Genomic DNA, 15,438 nt, shown 5'->3' with positions numbered 1-15,438 from the left:
GTTAAAAAGTGGGGAATTGGACTAACTGTATATCAGCAACTTTGTGGTAACTTTCAGTCCCATTATGAAGTTAATGAAAGCTGAAGTGGGGCTGCTTTCTCCAGAATGAAACAAGGATAAATTGCCACAGTTTAGCTATCATTTGCCATGGGATAGGAGTGGGTATGCAGACAACTATTGTGGAGAAACTAATGTCTGGTATATTCCCCACCTCACATAAAAAACTCTTTAGTCCATATACTTTGTCTACCTGGCTAACCCTCGAGAAAATGAGCCTGTTAATTTTCCTGTGTTCATACCTTCTCTACTGGTATGGGGAGCCCGAGGACCAAATTCAGAAGTGAGTACAAGGAAATGCAAACCCAGATTCATATTCATGAGACTGGTAAGGATTTTGGGGGGGCAATATCTTTTGTTGGACCAACTGCATAGCTGGGGTCAAGTCAGACAAGCTTTCAAATGCCAAGCATTCATCTTCAGGTCTGAGGAGGAAAACAAGCACCACTGCAGACCTGAAGAAGAATGCCTTGCATTCAAAAACTGGTCTAGCTTTAGTCCAACTATTCAGTTGGTCCAATAAAAGGTATCACCCCAAAAATCCTTGCCTCTCTCATCATTCCTGGACTATCATGGCTACAACATCACTCTAAGACTACCAACCTACATTCATGTCATTGACAAGAAGAAGGGTCTAGATTCATGCAATCTACAAGTTGAAGACTCCACAACAAGCTTTGGGTGACGTCAGCTAAGATACCCACCTGCATTTGGCTTCTAGATGACTATCCTCAGGCGTGTGCTTGGCAAGATCTCCTCTTGTGATTCTGAGTGCGGCATGGGTGGTGATCTTCCCCTGACTGCTCGCTGTACCCTGTCTGCCTAAGGGAAGGCTAAACCATGGTTTTGGGTGGGTCATTGGCTAGAGGGGGGATCACGCTTCAGCTCTGTGGATCAAAACCTATGTGCTCCCAATGACCCAGCTCTGTTTGCCATGATGGTAGTGGCCTCCCATGCCACTAGGAGTGGGTATGTGGAACACAGTCAGCTTTGAAGTCACTGAGGTAATTTTCCTTTGGATGGGCCCAGCCTACTGCACACACTGAAATCACCACTGATCCTGGCCTGTGACGGATGGAAGGGAGAGGACTGTCTTGCCTCTCTGGGCTTTACTCCTTCCTTCCCGCTTATCTGTTAGCACTCGATGGGTGGATTACAACAACCAATTTCCCCTCATAATGTGAACCCTAGGCACCTGCCTCCCTTTCCCCACTTCCAGTTCTTCTGGGAAGTCTGGGCAGACTGAAGAAGCCAATGGCCAAATTAAATTAAATACTTTACTTCCAGTTGAATTCCAATGGGGGAAGGTCTGGGAACATGCTTCTTCTATTCACCCGAAGGCAGCCTGCCAGCGTGATCTGGGCTGCTGATGAGAAGCCCAGCCAGGGTTTCCATGGATCTGGACATTATCCTGCTGGTCCCACTTACTCTTAGGGAGGTAGAAACATCCTTATAAAAATGCAGCCTCTCCCATCATCCTGCTTGTAAAAAATTAACATCCGACTGTTGTAATAAATAGACTCTGGAAGGCAACTGTAAGGGCAGATCAGAGCAGTTTCCTCAGGCCAGACATCTGCCGTGTCCAGCATCCATGGAGTGTCATGGTCCTCTGAAGTATGAGTGTGGTTGCAGGGCAGCAAATGCTGGCACGGAGGTCATGTGGTTGAGCGTGCAGATCTAGGTCCCAGCGACTCCTCCTGCCCAGACCCCAAATCACGCACATCTGGGTCTTTGCTCCTGGCCGGCGGCAGCTCAAACTCCATCCTCCGCCGCTGGCTGAAAACCTTCTCCTGCAGCTCAATGATGTCATTCCGGATGTCAGCCATCATGAGGAGGAGGAAGTCAAAGGAGCCGGGAGGGCCCTGTGGGCAGACAAGGAACATAGGTATTTTGTGTGACTAGGTCTCTATTGTCCTACTGTTTTGGGATGATGGAGCCAGGCTAGGTTGGGCTCCAGTGCTGGCCAAACATAAAGGCCAGATCTCAATTCACCAAGCTGTGAATGGTGGTGGGTCACAGGAGCTCAGTGCTAGTGTGGCAGAGTGGGTGTTCAGGGCTGGGGAGAGTGTGGCAGAAAGGGACCATGCTTGCATGGAGGAGCGGCTGACATCTTCCACCACTGCAGGGAGGACCAGGGAGGCAGGACTCTGCTTATCTGATGGCTGCCACATACGGGTTCCTCCCTCCACACAGCTGGGAGGGTTTTGTTCAGAAAGGATTGTGTGGGGAGCACTGCACCACTGTCTTTATGCACATGGATGGATGCAAACTGGTCAGACTCTAGTGGTGGGTCCTTGATAATTGTGAGAACAACAGTCTTCCATCTAAGAGGACTTTATTTCAGACACTGAATTCAATAGAGCTTCACTGACTGACACACCAGGGAGTCTGGCTATGAGTATGACAATTATTCCTTCCACTGGGCTTCCCAGTGTGTCCCCTCTTCTACTTCCTGCCTATTCGACTAAAAGGAATCAGGGCATAAACCTGATGGACATAACTCCATGGCATGCGTGACAACAGCCCACCCAGCCAGCTTCACACTGACCTACTCAGCAGCAGACCCACAGGGATGGACGCTGCATTGCCTTGCATCTTGTAACATTTCATCAAAGAGAGCTAAAGGGTGACCCAGTCAGACCAGTAGAGTTTCCCACTCACTTGGCCTAAGGAGCAAGGCATGGACCCACCTGACCTTACACTGACTAAGACACAGCACTGCAAGTGAGTTTTCCATCCAGCTTGCTCTTACCGGTGGCCCTTGGGGACCAGGGTATCCTCGTTCACCCTGAAAGAGAAATCATACGTCAGAGCCTGGAGAAGTAGTGATGTGTTTCCTGTTGCACAGCAGCTCACATGACTTGAATCACTGTAGAAACCTCCTGTCTGATAGCAGTGCTGGGGGTTGGGGCTTGGAGGGGGAGGTGTCACACAATATAGGATCCTAGGAAAGTAAGGCTGGAAGGGACCATGCAGTGTCATCTAGTCCAGCCCTCTGCTCAAGGCAGGATCACCTCTGACTAAACCATCCCAGCCAAGTGCCCATCCAACCTGCTCTTGAAAATTTTCAGGGATGGATATTCTGTAACTTCTCTAGGCAGTCTGTTCCCATGCTCAACCACTCTCACAGTCAGAAAGTTCCTCTTAATCTCCAACTTAAATTTCCTCTGCTGCAGCTTGAGGCCATTGCTCCTAGTCCTGTCCCCTACAGCCACAGAGAAAAACCCATCTCCACCCTCTTTGTAATAGACCTTCAGGTATTTGAAGACTGTTATCAAATCCCCCCTCAGTCTTCTCGTCTCCGTACTCAATTACCCTAATTCATCCAGCCTTTCCTCATAAGCCAGGCTTCCCAGACCTCTACTAATTCTTGTTGCTCTGAACTGGACTCTTTCCAATTTTACACATCCTTCTTGAAGTGTGGGGCCCAAAACGGGACATGGTACTTCAGGTGAGGTCTCCCTAGTGCTGAACAAAGTGGAAGAATCAGACCCTTTAATTTGTAAGTCATGCTCCTGTTCATAAAACCCAGAACACTGTTGGTTCATGCTGTTAGATGACTTCTCTTCTCCAGATGAGGAAGTTAACTTTCTCCTGGATTGTGCTGCAGGGCAAGAATCCACCCCTGAAGCTAGCTCACGAGGACAACAGCTTTGTACTCATTGTATACCATTTCCCATTCAGAGCTATCTTAGCAATGGTGGATGTCACCCAGATGCAGACTCTCACAGCAAAGGGCTTTAACAAACTTGGCCAGTTCAGAGATGGCTCATGCAGCACTGATATGCAGCTGCTTCTGGGGTGGGATGCATCAGTCACTGGGTAGTGCACTTGCTCTTGTGGAGAGTTTTACTGCTGAAGAGGTGGCTGTGGCTAGGAAGAGAGTCTGTATTAGCTATTCATGAGCCATGGCTGCTACCATCCACATTAACACTGGATGTACCTGTTGGCTCCTACCCATGAGTCACCCCAGCAGAGAATTAATTTTTCTAGTGCAGACAGATTGGAATGGGTCTATGCTGGTGATGAGCCATGACCAAAGAGGAAAGGCACTGGACAATCATGTTTGCTTTCACCATTTAAGGAAATGAGTCACTCGCACAGGAGCTCAGACTTGGCATTAGGCATCAGAGCCTTACGAAAGGCTGGGTTCCCAGCTGGCAGTACCACAGCAGGAAGCAGCTTTTTAATTTGAGCATGTACAGTGGCTAGCACAATGGACCCCACTGGTGTCTTCTAGGGCATTACAAACACAAATAGCTCTGTGAAGCACTGTACCTTCAGGCCATTCCTTCCAGGTGCCCCAGGAGCGCCCTAGGAGAAACAACATCAAGGAACTTAGCAGAGGCATGAACACCATCATCCCCACTCTGCAGCAAGTATGTGCTGGAGTTCATCATGTCTGGGACAGGCCTGTTCACTATGGACCTGGTGGCTTGGCTAGGAAGAAGCCCACTGAGTGGATCTGGGTGACACAGTGGAAAATGGTGGTGGCAATGGATCTGTGCTGGAGAGGAGCTAGCCCCTGAACCTGACTAGGCAGGAGAGCAGCAGAATGGTGCCAGGGTGCCTGTCAACCAGGTCCCAGTGGGTGAATGAGTGAGGGCAGAGGTCATGTGGAAGTGGAGGAGAGTCCATCAGCCATAGTTAAGCAGGGGTCACATGGAGGTTGGGGTCCGCCAGCCATGTTTGGGAGAGTATGGGAGTCAGGGGCCCACAAGCCAGATCTTGGCAGAGGCTGGGTTTACAGAGTAGTGGTGGGAGGGTCTGGCAGGATTCCTGTGTGGAGAGGGAGCTACTGTCTGGGGCCAAGCTGGATGGGGATGGTGGACTGAACTCCTGAGCCATGGAGATAGGCCCAGGACACATGATGCAGTAAATGGTGACAGAGTTTAGCTACTCACCACTGGTCCCCTGCGTCCAATTTTGATATGGGCAAAGTCAGGATATGGTCCCATCGGCCCAAGGTCTCCTCTGGGCCCCTGCACTCCCGGAGGCCCCGGGGGGCCCACTGGGCCTGGACTCCCTCTCTCCCCTGCTGTGCCCGGCTCACCTGACCACAGAGAAGGGCCGTTTGATTTAGGGGAGGGAGCGGGATGCAATTATTCCTTTGGTGGTGGGGGGGCATACATTTCTACCTAAGATTTGCTTTGCATGGGTCTCCACTCTCCTTCACAGGGCACCATCCATTCTGCCCTAGGCCCTAATAAGTGTCCCAGGGGGTTCCCTGCCCTGAGCAGAACAAAAACCCAAGCAGAGAATTCAGTCAGAGACAGGACTTCTAGTAACTGCCCTGCGTATCCACGACTCTTCCCCTAGACAGTTACTGCATTGCTCGTACCCAGCTCCACTATTTCCCTCTGGTAACTAGGATCTTCACTAGGTCTGGACAGTGGGAGAATGGTACCGCCTCATAAGAGCCCAGTGCAGGTTCAGATCCACGCCAATACACAAGGGCAAACCAGCAGCTGTCTTATCCTGCATCTCATAGCCTACATCAAACCCCTGAGATGTACCTGGGGGTCCAGGTGGGCCCGGCAGCCCTGGGGCGGGAGGGCAGTGCAAGGGGGCTGCTGGTTTCCGGTTACCCCGCACTGAGGGCTTCCCGCTGCTGTGATCCAGGCCAGCAACTAGCAGCTGGAGGAATTAGGGATGGTAGGGAGGAAAAGAAACACAGATAAAAAGGGTTGGTTAAGCCACTTCTGCAGGCTCGGGGGCCCCTGGGATCAATGTCAATGGTGTGACTTCAACCAGTGGTTAGGAGTGAGATGGAACCAGCTGCCAGGGGCACACAGATGTGGCTATTAATTTTGAGAAGGAAGACACAGCACATGAATGAGGTGGTAGCAGCTACCCCTCTCCTTTGGGAGGTCTCTGGGGTAAAAGATCTGCTCCCAGTCTACTAGGACTGGCTGGGGAGGTGGCCCCTTCCCCTGCATGCTCCATCTCTAATGGGATTGGCTAGGAGATGGCCCTGCCTTCTGCATGCACTTCCTTTGATGGCACCTACCCAACACTGGTGCAAATGGTTGCAACAACATCAACTCTGCATGGGCCTGAACCCGGCCCTTGGATGAGTTTCCTCCCAGCTGTCACTCTGCCCATATGGGCCGTACGACCTGTGGACCCCCTTTTCTGGAGCACCTGTTCCTTTTGATCTAGGACATCAAGGAAGCCATATCACAGGTCTCCTAGGGCTGGACCCACATACCCCTACAAGGCATGCACTGCTCTGCCTGTCTGAGCCCAGCTTGGAAGGAGAAGCCCAGATGCCCATCATTGTCCCACCTTCTGTTTCAGCTGGGAGACTGCCTGTTTCATGCTGCTGAATTCCTCGCAGGTTATGGAGCATGACCTGGCACCCATCAAGATCTCTGATTGGGCTGCTGGAGTCACTGGAAGAGCACAACACATGGGCAGTGGCAGCAGTGGGGAGAGACATGGTGCTGGGTTCAGGATGGGGCTAAGCGAAGGGAGCTCCAGCAGGGTAGATGAAGCTTTGTCTGCCCAAGCCAGGGCTGGGCTTGGGCAGCGGATGCCACACAACACCTCCAAAGGACTCACCATTCCCAGATTTCAAGCAGGTTCTCCCATTGGATGCGAGGTGATAGCCCCGCTGGCAATGGCAGCGATAGCTCCCCGGCATGTTGGTGCAGAGCTGGTCGCACATGGCCCTGGTGTCCTCTGAGCACTCGTCGATGTCTGGGGTTGACAGAGAGACATCAGCCTCAGCACAGACATGGGAATACACATGGTGGGGAGGCCTCTGGGGCAGCAGCCTTACCAGGAGTCAGGGATATTCATAGTCTCCTACAGGCCAGGACATGAGGGAGACATGCACAGTGATCCCCCTGGGAACGGTGGCTCTCTAGGAGGCTCTAGATTGCCATGGGGGTGGCTCTCCTGCAAAGATCACCCAAGTGTCACCCAAAGTCCCCAGGGCTTTGCAAGAGGCAGAACACTGTCCTAGAGAGGGGCCTGTCCGATCCAGGCCTGCACCAGGGGAGTCACTCACCCAGGCAGTACGGGTGGAGGTGGTTCTTGTGGCGCTCCCTGTCAAACCGGTAGCCAGGAAAGCAGGTGCACAGGATGCGGCCAAAGTTATCCGTGCACTGCTGCTCACAAGGGAACTCTGCACACACGTCCACACCTGAGAAGAGGCAGATGGAGTCTCACACTGTTGTGCTGGCCTTTCCCAGACCTTCAGGCTTTGGGTCCAGTAAGGTGGAGAAAGCCATGGCCAGTGCAGCCCACAGGTGATTGGGCTGGTCTCCTCTTCCCATCCCAACAGCTGGTCTACATCTGGGATCCTACACGCGCCCCCCCACTACGAGCCAGGTCCTCATCTAGCATTAATCCACATGACTGCTGACCTCATTGGATATCAGATCAGCTACCAATCTGGTTCCTTCTGTCCAACGATGGTTAGGCATGTGCATGAAAGGGAGACTGATGAGTAGGTACCTCCATGTAACTCAGATCCTTACTTCAATCATCCCTTCTACCCAACTCCCCCAACCCAGCTCCTTCTTCCAGGCCTTTCCCAGTAGTCCCAAGTGACCCAGCCCCTGCACACATCTCAGTGACCCCCACCCCTATTCTGCCTGCCCCAGAACTGCCTCAGTAATGGAACCACCAGTTTGGTAGCAGCTCCCAAGGTTCATAAATAAAAAGCAGTTTCCAAAGCTACCCTTGCTGGAGTAGGGTGAGAAGCAGAAGAGTTGCCCACCTTTAGGTTAGTCTGGAGCAGCACCCCAGATCTACCTGTCCCTGAACTCTGGGGAAGACCCAGGTCAGGACTCTATAGCTTAAACCCATCTCCAAATCAAATGCGATAGGCAGTTGCCCATCCAGCACAGACTGTGGTAGAGTGAGCCAAAGTCATGCCTGTTGAGACACAGGCTGGCAGGCCCAGAAGTCAAGATGTGTCCAACTCTCATTGCATAGTATGAGCCCCTCTGTTGTGAGCCAACATCCCAAGGCTCTGGCAGGAGGAGTGGACAAGCTTGTTGACATCCAACCCATGTGGCACTATCTGCCAAACTCACAGCACAGGTATATGGTGTTACACCAGGCCGGGTCTGACTGAGTAATCCCCTCAGCTGGGTAGCAAAATCAGTGACATGAGTGGCTTCAGGGGGCAAGTGGGGACACAGCAAGTAACATGTCCCAGAGCCTTCCTTTTCATACTTACTTTCATGGATGCACTGGCCCATCACAAACCTGTAGCCCTTGCAGCACTGCCTCCTGGGGTGAGAAAAAGCCATGTCAGCAACCACCTTCTCCCATGCAATTAGCTCCTGCCACAAATAATCAAGGGACAATACAGGGTCTGACTCCCCAGGGCATCACTCCAGTGCTAGTGGAGGGATGCTGGCCCACCCAATAGTGATGGTACCTGCTTGCCCAAGTCCTGAAGGCCTATCCAATCAGAACACCCAGCAGACCACACTCTGCAAGGCTCTGAGCACTGATCACTGGGGAGTTTGGCCTAGAAGGATTTAAGGACTTAAGACTCATCCTGATCTTATAATTTCCCTGTGCAAAGCAAAACTCTTGGGTGCTTTCTTTGGACTGTCCATTATTGATCCCATAGTGGCTGAGATCCAGGATGCACTGTGCCGGGCATTGGCAGAGACATCCCCGGCCCTGAGGAGTTTGGATGCTAAATAGGCAAGACTGGAGAAGAGGAGACAGAGGCACATGGACTTGTCCAAGGTGGTACAGCAAGGCAGAAGCAGAGCTGGCGATAGAACCCATGTCTCATTCTAGATCAATGGTCTTTACAAGGGGTAGGTAACCTATGTGCCACAATGTGGTACGTGAAGGCATTTTGCTTGATACGTACGCCTCAGGGTGGATAGCAGGGAAGGGGTCAAGGCTATGCTGCCCTACCAAAGATTGGGCCCCTCATGGCTCCCCCACTGTCTGCCCCTGGCATACCAACATCATACAACTCAAGGTTGCAGGTGTTTTTGGCACTGTGCCCAAAAACATTGCCAACCCCTGGTCTATACACCTGGCAATGCTGTCTCTGCAACAGCTCCAGTCATGGATCACTTTGTCAATTGTGCCTCTACCTCTCCTCAGTCTCAGGCTCCAGGGCCAACCAGCCAAGTAGCTCTGATGAAGCCTGTGGTGCATATGTGCCTTCTTCTCAAGCACCCACTTTGCCCACTCCCCTCTCTCTTCCAGCCCAGCAGAGCTGGAAGCCCCTTCTTGTGCCCAGAGAAGACTGTGATGGCAAATTCTGCCACCAGAGAGCAGCACCACCACTGTTTCTCCTCTGCCTGCTCCAGCTGTTGGAAGCTGCTTGAAAAGAAACCCAGGGTGGGGTTTGCAGTCAGAGGCAGGGGGTGGAACATGCTGGAGGAGGCCCTGGGGAGGGGAGGCAAACAGGTGCTCATGCCCTTTCATGTGAGTGACCCACATAACCCCTGGCAATTGTGCTACAAACAGGAAATTGAGGCAGCTGGAAGCTGCCTCTCAGCAACCCTCTCTGGGCAGAGGCTCACTGAGCTATCCTAAATAAAAGCAGGGGGTGGGAGGATCTCCCCACTCTGCTTCTTAGCCCTGCTCCAAAACGGACTCCACTGCCCCTTATTTTTTGCACCTCTTGGCCAGTCCATTGTTCATCCCAGGCTCTTGCTGCCCTGAGGGTCTGATCCTCTGAGCCAAGCCCCCAGGCCCAGAGCAGTGAAGTAATCCCATGCAGGAATCCAGTAGCTGGGCAGTGGATAAAAACCCAGGAGTCCTGGCTCTCCTATGCATGCACTCATGGTCAATCACTGCACTTATTGCTGCCCATTCAAAAACAGGGCTCACTGTGATCACTTACACACTTGCCATGTAGGAAGATCCCTTCACCTGCAGACTAATCCCCACACACCTGTAGCCTGACTGATTAGTCTGTCTCTGATTCTCTTTGGCCCAAACCACACAGGACTTGGGCCAAAGATCTTGATCTTTTTATGGGAAAATGATCTTTTTAAAGGAAACAGCAGCAGCCTGCTCAACACCACCAGTGACTGGTACTTTGCAGTCTGTCCCTCCTGTGATAAGCAATCAGCCTTACCACCATAAGCCAGCCACAGATCTTGTTCTCCCGATACCTGTCCTGCATGGTAAGTCTCAGAGGTGATAGGCTGTTGTAGCACAGCAGCACTTAGTGTGGCAGGGTGTCTGAGTGGAGCAGGGCATTGCAGGGGACTGAAATGGGGCATCTTCTGGCCTGCCCTCTCCCAGTAGCACTTGGCAAGGAGCATCAGCTACGGCCTGGGGACTGGCTGGCTAAGCAGCAGCTCTTCAGAAAAGGACCCAGGATACAGCATACAATAAGATGGATGTGAGTCAGCAGGGTGCCCTTACTGCCAAGAAGGCTAACGGCATATTGGGCTGCATTAGTAAGAGCACTGACAAAAGATCGAGGGCAGTAACTATTCCACTCTATTCTGCACTGGTGAGGCCACATCTGGAGTACTGTATCCAGTCCCCACCTCTCCCCCCATACAAAGGATGTGTACAATTTGGAGAGAGTCCAGCAGAGAGCAATGAAAATGGTTCAGGGGTTGGAGCCCATGACTTCTGTGGAGAACAGGGCTTATTTAGTCTGCAGAAGAAGAGACTGAGGGGAGATTTGATAGCAGCCTTTAACTTCCTAAAAGGGTGGGGGGGTTCCAAAGAGGATGGAGCTGGACTGTTCTCAGTGGTGGCAGATGACAGAACAAGGAGCAGCGGGCTCAAGTTGCAGCAAGGGAGGTTTATCATAGAATCATAGAAGTAGGGTCGGAAGGGACCTTGTAGATCTTCAAGTCCGACCCCCTGCCTGGGCAGGAGGAAAACTAGGCTCAAGTGACCCCAGCCAGGTAGGTATCGAGCCGCTTCTTAAAGACCCCCAGGGAAGGAGCCAGCACCACTTCCCTTGGAAGTTGGTTCCAGATCCTAGCCACCCTAACTGTGAAGTAGTTCCTATGGATGTCTAATCTGAACCTACTCTCCAACAACTTGTGGCCATTATTCCTTGTTATCCTGGGGGGCGCTAGGGGAAACAAGGTCTCCCCCAAACCCTTCTGGTCCCCCCTAGTGAGTTTATAGACAGTCACAAGGTCCCCCCTCAGCCTTCTCTTGTGAAGGCTGAGCAGGTTCAGGTCCTGTAGCCTCTTATTGTAGGGTGTGCCCTGCTGTCCCCGGATCATACGGGTGGCCCTCCTCTGGACCCTCTCAATGTTGTCCACATCCCTCTTGAAGTGGGGTGCCCAGAACTAGACACAATACTCCAGCTGTGGCCTGACCAGTGTTGCGTAGAGGGGAAGGATCACCTCTTTGGCCCTACTTGAGATGCACCTGTGGATACACAATAGGGTCCGGTTAGCCCTGCCGACCGTGACCTCGCATTGTCAGCCCATGTTCATTTTGGAGTCAATGACGACTCCACTTTTTTTGACACTTTTTTTACCTCCCTTCCTGTCTTAATCCTGTGAGACTTCTGCAGGGTCTCCATCCACTGCTCTTTTGGGGCTCAGTTGCTGGTTGACTTGTTCCCTTGTGCAACCATTTGGACTAGTGCAAAATGGATGCACAAAGTGTGAGGTGTGGGATGATCTAAAACTGGGCCCTTATTCTCTACTGCCTTATGGTGTCACTGTCCCAGGGCACAAAGTGCTCCCTGTATGGTAGGGGGAGAGGGGAAGGGTGCCTGTGGAGAACTCCATGGCAGAGCTCAGCCCACAGGACACAAGAGAGCTGGGACTCCTTTCTTAGGCCCCTCTGATTTCAGCTGTTCCAATCTCTCTCCGCTCAGCCCACAGCATCCTCCGTTCTCCTCCCACTGAAGGCCTTTCCTGTGGCTCTCTTCCAGCCTTGGTGCTCCCCCATCTCAACTGAACAGGCATCTGGCAGGTTACATGATGCCTCCTGCTTCTTATATGCAGAGCAGCCCCATGAGGTGCCCATTTGGAGACCCTCTATCAGACAGAGTATGGCCTGCTGCCCCCTAGGGAAGGGCTCCCAATCCCCAACCCCACAAGTCTAATCCTGCTTGCCCTTGCTCCCCTGGTCCCACTGTCTCCCTGGCATGGGGAACTCAATGGGGTGAGTTTCTGATTCACGTGTCTGCCCTGTGGTTCAGGCCCTTCCTGAGTCGCTCAGCACAGTCCAGATGGTTACAGCTGCTGGTAACTCCCCCTTCTGCCCTGGGAGCCGGGTGGGTGGAGGGCAGTGCAAAACAGAGCTGATGGTGCAAAGAGGAAGTACCAAATGCATGCAGCTCAGGGTGAGAGGGAGGAGGGAAGAAATCTGGATTTCCTACTGGTTACCAATGGAGCAGGGAAGAGAGAGGAATGAGCCATGATCTCTTGAGAGCTGTGAGATGTCAACAGCAAACCCCTTGCCTGAATCCAGGATTGGCTCAGTACTTTCCTCAGGCAGTCAGGATTGCTGCAGCTCTTTGGGTGTGTAATTCCCTGATCACCTTCCTTCCCAGCTTGCTATACTGAACCCCTCCACCCCCTACCCAGTCCTTATGTATCGCTTATCGAGGGATACCTGTTTTGTGTATCTCTGGCTGGGTAACAATATGTCAGGACTCTGGGGCTCTTCATTTGAAGGTGTAACCGTGGGGTCCTTCAGGAGGGCCGTGATCTCCTTGTGGCCCCCTTTTACCGTGCCAAGTCGGCCCAAGGCTTCCTCGATTCTCACCCGCCATGTCTTTGCTGTTTAGTATAAAGCTGGGAGGCTACCTACGACTCCCTGGGCACGGTTAGCTGGGACCTCTGTCCCCGTGTAGTCCGGGACCCCCTGGGGTCTCCTGGGATGATGGGTGCTCCCCAGACACCCTAGCCTTATGGGCTATGCGTGGCTCCTACCAACCCCTAATATCACGCCCCAAGCCTCGCAGATGTACCAGACGTTGGACTGTCAACATAAACGCCTGCCCGCTCTCTCGGGCCTTCTCTGTATACTTGCCCGCTCTCTCTCAGGCCTTCCCTAACATCGCCCCTCTCGGGGCTCCTGGTGTACCCCTTTCTGGGCTCTCTCTCTCTAGTCTACTTCCTTTGGGGCTCTCAATATGCCCCCTCCGGGCTTTCCCTAAAATACGTCCCTCCTCGGGACTCTTGTCCACTCTAGGACTTCTTCTCGGGTCACCGGTCTTTTAGGCCCACCGCACTGCTTCCCCTTTCCTAGACGCTGTGCCGTGATCCCCTTTTTCCCCGGGGTCACCGCAGCACCACCCTTCTTCTGGGTTCTCCTGCAGTGCAGGCCTGTCACCGGGTCTGCCACGCCCGTCCTAGGCTTCTCAATCCTGCCCCGCTCCAGGGCCTCTCACATATGGCCCCCTTTGGGCCTCGCAATGGTCCCCTCTCTGGGACCTTCTGGGCCCCGTTGGGCTCCTTAATAATACTGCCCCCTTTTGGGGCTCTCAGTGCCCACACTGGGCTCTTAAAAGTGCCCCACCCTGGGGCTGGGGTCTATGCACCCCGCAAGTGACGCCCTTACTGGCATCAGGGTCCTCACACTCTGACATGAGGCCCCTTTAAGGCTACTGCGCCCTTCCCAGGCGCTAGCGTCCCCCACTCCTATGGGGTCCCTCTGAGGACACTGCTCCCTCCTCAGGCACTTGGGCCCCACCCCTCTGGGGTCCCTATGAGGCCTCCTCCAACCCCTAATAGCCTCTCCCAAACCACTGGTGTAATACACAACACCAAAGCAAAACAAGCCCCCTAGGTTATAAACTTAACATAAGCCACCCGGCTATAACTTAGCATCATGGCTCAAGCCTCCAGAGCTCTCGTGAGCTATACTTGCAATTAGGCTTCTACCCATAACTTGACTGAGAGAGCTCCTGCCTCTCCAGCTGCTGGCAGGGAACTGCCAGCCTGGCTTCAGCCCTGGGTTTTATAAGGGCCAGGCCCTGCCTCCCACAGGCAGCTGGCTCCCCTGCGTTACTCTGGCCACCCGCAGCTGCGCTCGTTACCCTGACCACCCTCCGCTGGGCTCCTTCTGTTCTGCCAGGGCTCTCTCTCCCTGGCAGTCTCTACTCCCTAGGAGCAGGCACTGAGGTGCCCTGCGATAGGGAGACTATTTACAGAGGCTGGATAAAGACAGCTTGGCTTTGGGCTTCCAGCCCCATGCTCTCTTGAGGGCTGGTCTACATAGGGATGCTGAGGAATGTTAATCTGGATTAACCAACCTTGTGAATTGAAGTGGGCTGGCTCAAGTGCCTCAGACCTGTATGGGTCCCTCTAGTTGTTCAGTACAGCCCAGATAGTTACAGCTGCCAGTAACTCCCTGCAAGGGTGAATCTGGGAGGGGAGGGGAGAGGGGGTGCAGTGGTGCAGTCACACCCCACCTTTGGTTCCTGGTTTACCCAAAGTTTAAGACCAAGTGTCCGGCAATGGCAGCAGCATTTCTCTTCAAGCAGCAGTGAGGGAGTTGATTGATATTGTGGCTCAGTTTAATCTACTTGATTCCTTCTGAACTCTTCATTCCACAGGCCTATTTGTCATCCTTCAGGGGCATGGGCCCAGGCCCACCATGTAACCTTTTAGCCTCTCTCAGACGGGGAGGCTACAGAAATGGATAACAATTATTGGGGACAAATAATGAAAAAAACAGGGACAGGAGTGGAAGTCAAAGGTTTCTTCGTTCTACACGTGTTAATGACTTTCTCTCCTTTCTGAATGGTTTTGATGTTCCACTTATCAAGCTATTCTTTCTTCTGCAATTCTGCTGCCTGTTAGCTGCTCCTGGTAAAGTAGCTCCTGTTTCACAGGCCCTGCAGACTGTTTTTTAACTCATTTCAATAAAGTTGTGATTGAAGCAAAAACAATCTTAAACTGAATAATGCAGCCATTGGCCCTTAGCACATTAATAAAGCTTCTAGCTTCTTTTTACCTGGAGAAAAATGTGTGCTGTGTTATATATGGTGATGGACCTCACTGCATGCATCCCACTCTTCAAAATCCTAGATCTGCTCATGACTCCTTCTCCTGCCCTGGGAGCTGGGTGAGCACAGGGCAGTGTGAAGTGGAGCTGGTAATGTGAAGGGAAGGTTTGGAAAGCAGGCAGCTCAGGGTACAAGGGAGGCCCTTTTGGAAGTTTGGGAAGCTACATGGAATCACGTCCACTTTTATTCTGAATGGGAGTATCTGTGTGGGGCTCCAGGGCCTGCTTTAAAGGTTCATTTGGACCAGCTTTCCTGAGTGCTGGGGATGCAAGCCAACTCTGACCATGGTGGCTAAGTACAGACAGTCAAAAATCCCAAGGCTGAATTGATTCAATCTTCGCAAGTCAGTCTAAGCTGCGTAGATTGAACTGATAAGCAAGTGATCAGACTTTCACTTTTGATTCCAGAAATGCAGCCACATGCTTGCAGTGGCCCAG

At 52.5% G+C, this 15,438-nt stretch overlaps 1 protein-coding gene across 2 annotated transcripts in view; it reads right to left on the bottom strand.

The window, feature by feature from the left end:
* Nucleotides 1-1,320: 1,320 nt before the first annotated feature.
* The window catches only part of LOC102574304 (collagen and calcium-binding EGF domain-containing protein 1), a 30,557-nt gene continuing 16,439 nt past the window's right edge, over nt 1,321-15,438 (bottom strand). For both annotated transcript variants that reach the window (XM_019477872.2, XM_059714884.1), the window contains exons 3-11: nt 8,252-8,304; nt 7,073-7,207; nt 6,622-6,759; nt 6,346-6,452; nt 5,574-5,694; nt 4,962-5,110; nt 4,336-4,371; nt 2,810-2,845; nt 1,321-1,919 (exon numbers count right to left, since the gene is read on the bottom strand). In XM_019477872.2, the coding sequence (XP_019333417.1) occupies nt 1,713-1,919; nt 2,810-2,845; nt 4,336-4,371; nt 4,962-5,110; nt 5,574-5,694; nt 6,346-6,452; nt 6,622-6,759; nt 7,073-7,207; nt 8,252-8,304 (982 nt within the window). In that variant the 3' untranslated portion in view covers nt 1,321-1,712. The remainder of the gene's footprint in view (nt 1,920-2,809; nt 2,846-4,335; nt 4,372-4,961; nt 5,111-5,573; nt 5,695-6,345; nt 6,453-6,621; nt 6,760-7,072; nt 7,208-8,251; nt 8,305-15,438) is intronic.

This window comes from Alligator mississippiensis, chromosome 11 (genome assembly GCF_030867095.1).
Source record: "Alligator mississippiensis isolate rAllMis1 chromosome 11, rAllMis1, whole genome shotgun sequence".
Lineage (NCBI taxonomy): Eukaryota > Metazoa > Chordata > Crocodylia > Alligatoridae > Alligator > Alligator mississippiensis.
The sequence above is the reverse complement of the archived record's forward strand: the minus strand, read 5'-3'. Positions and strand labels throughout refer to the sequence as shown.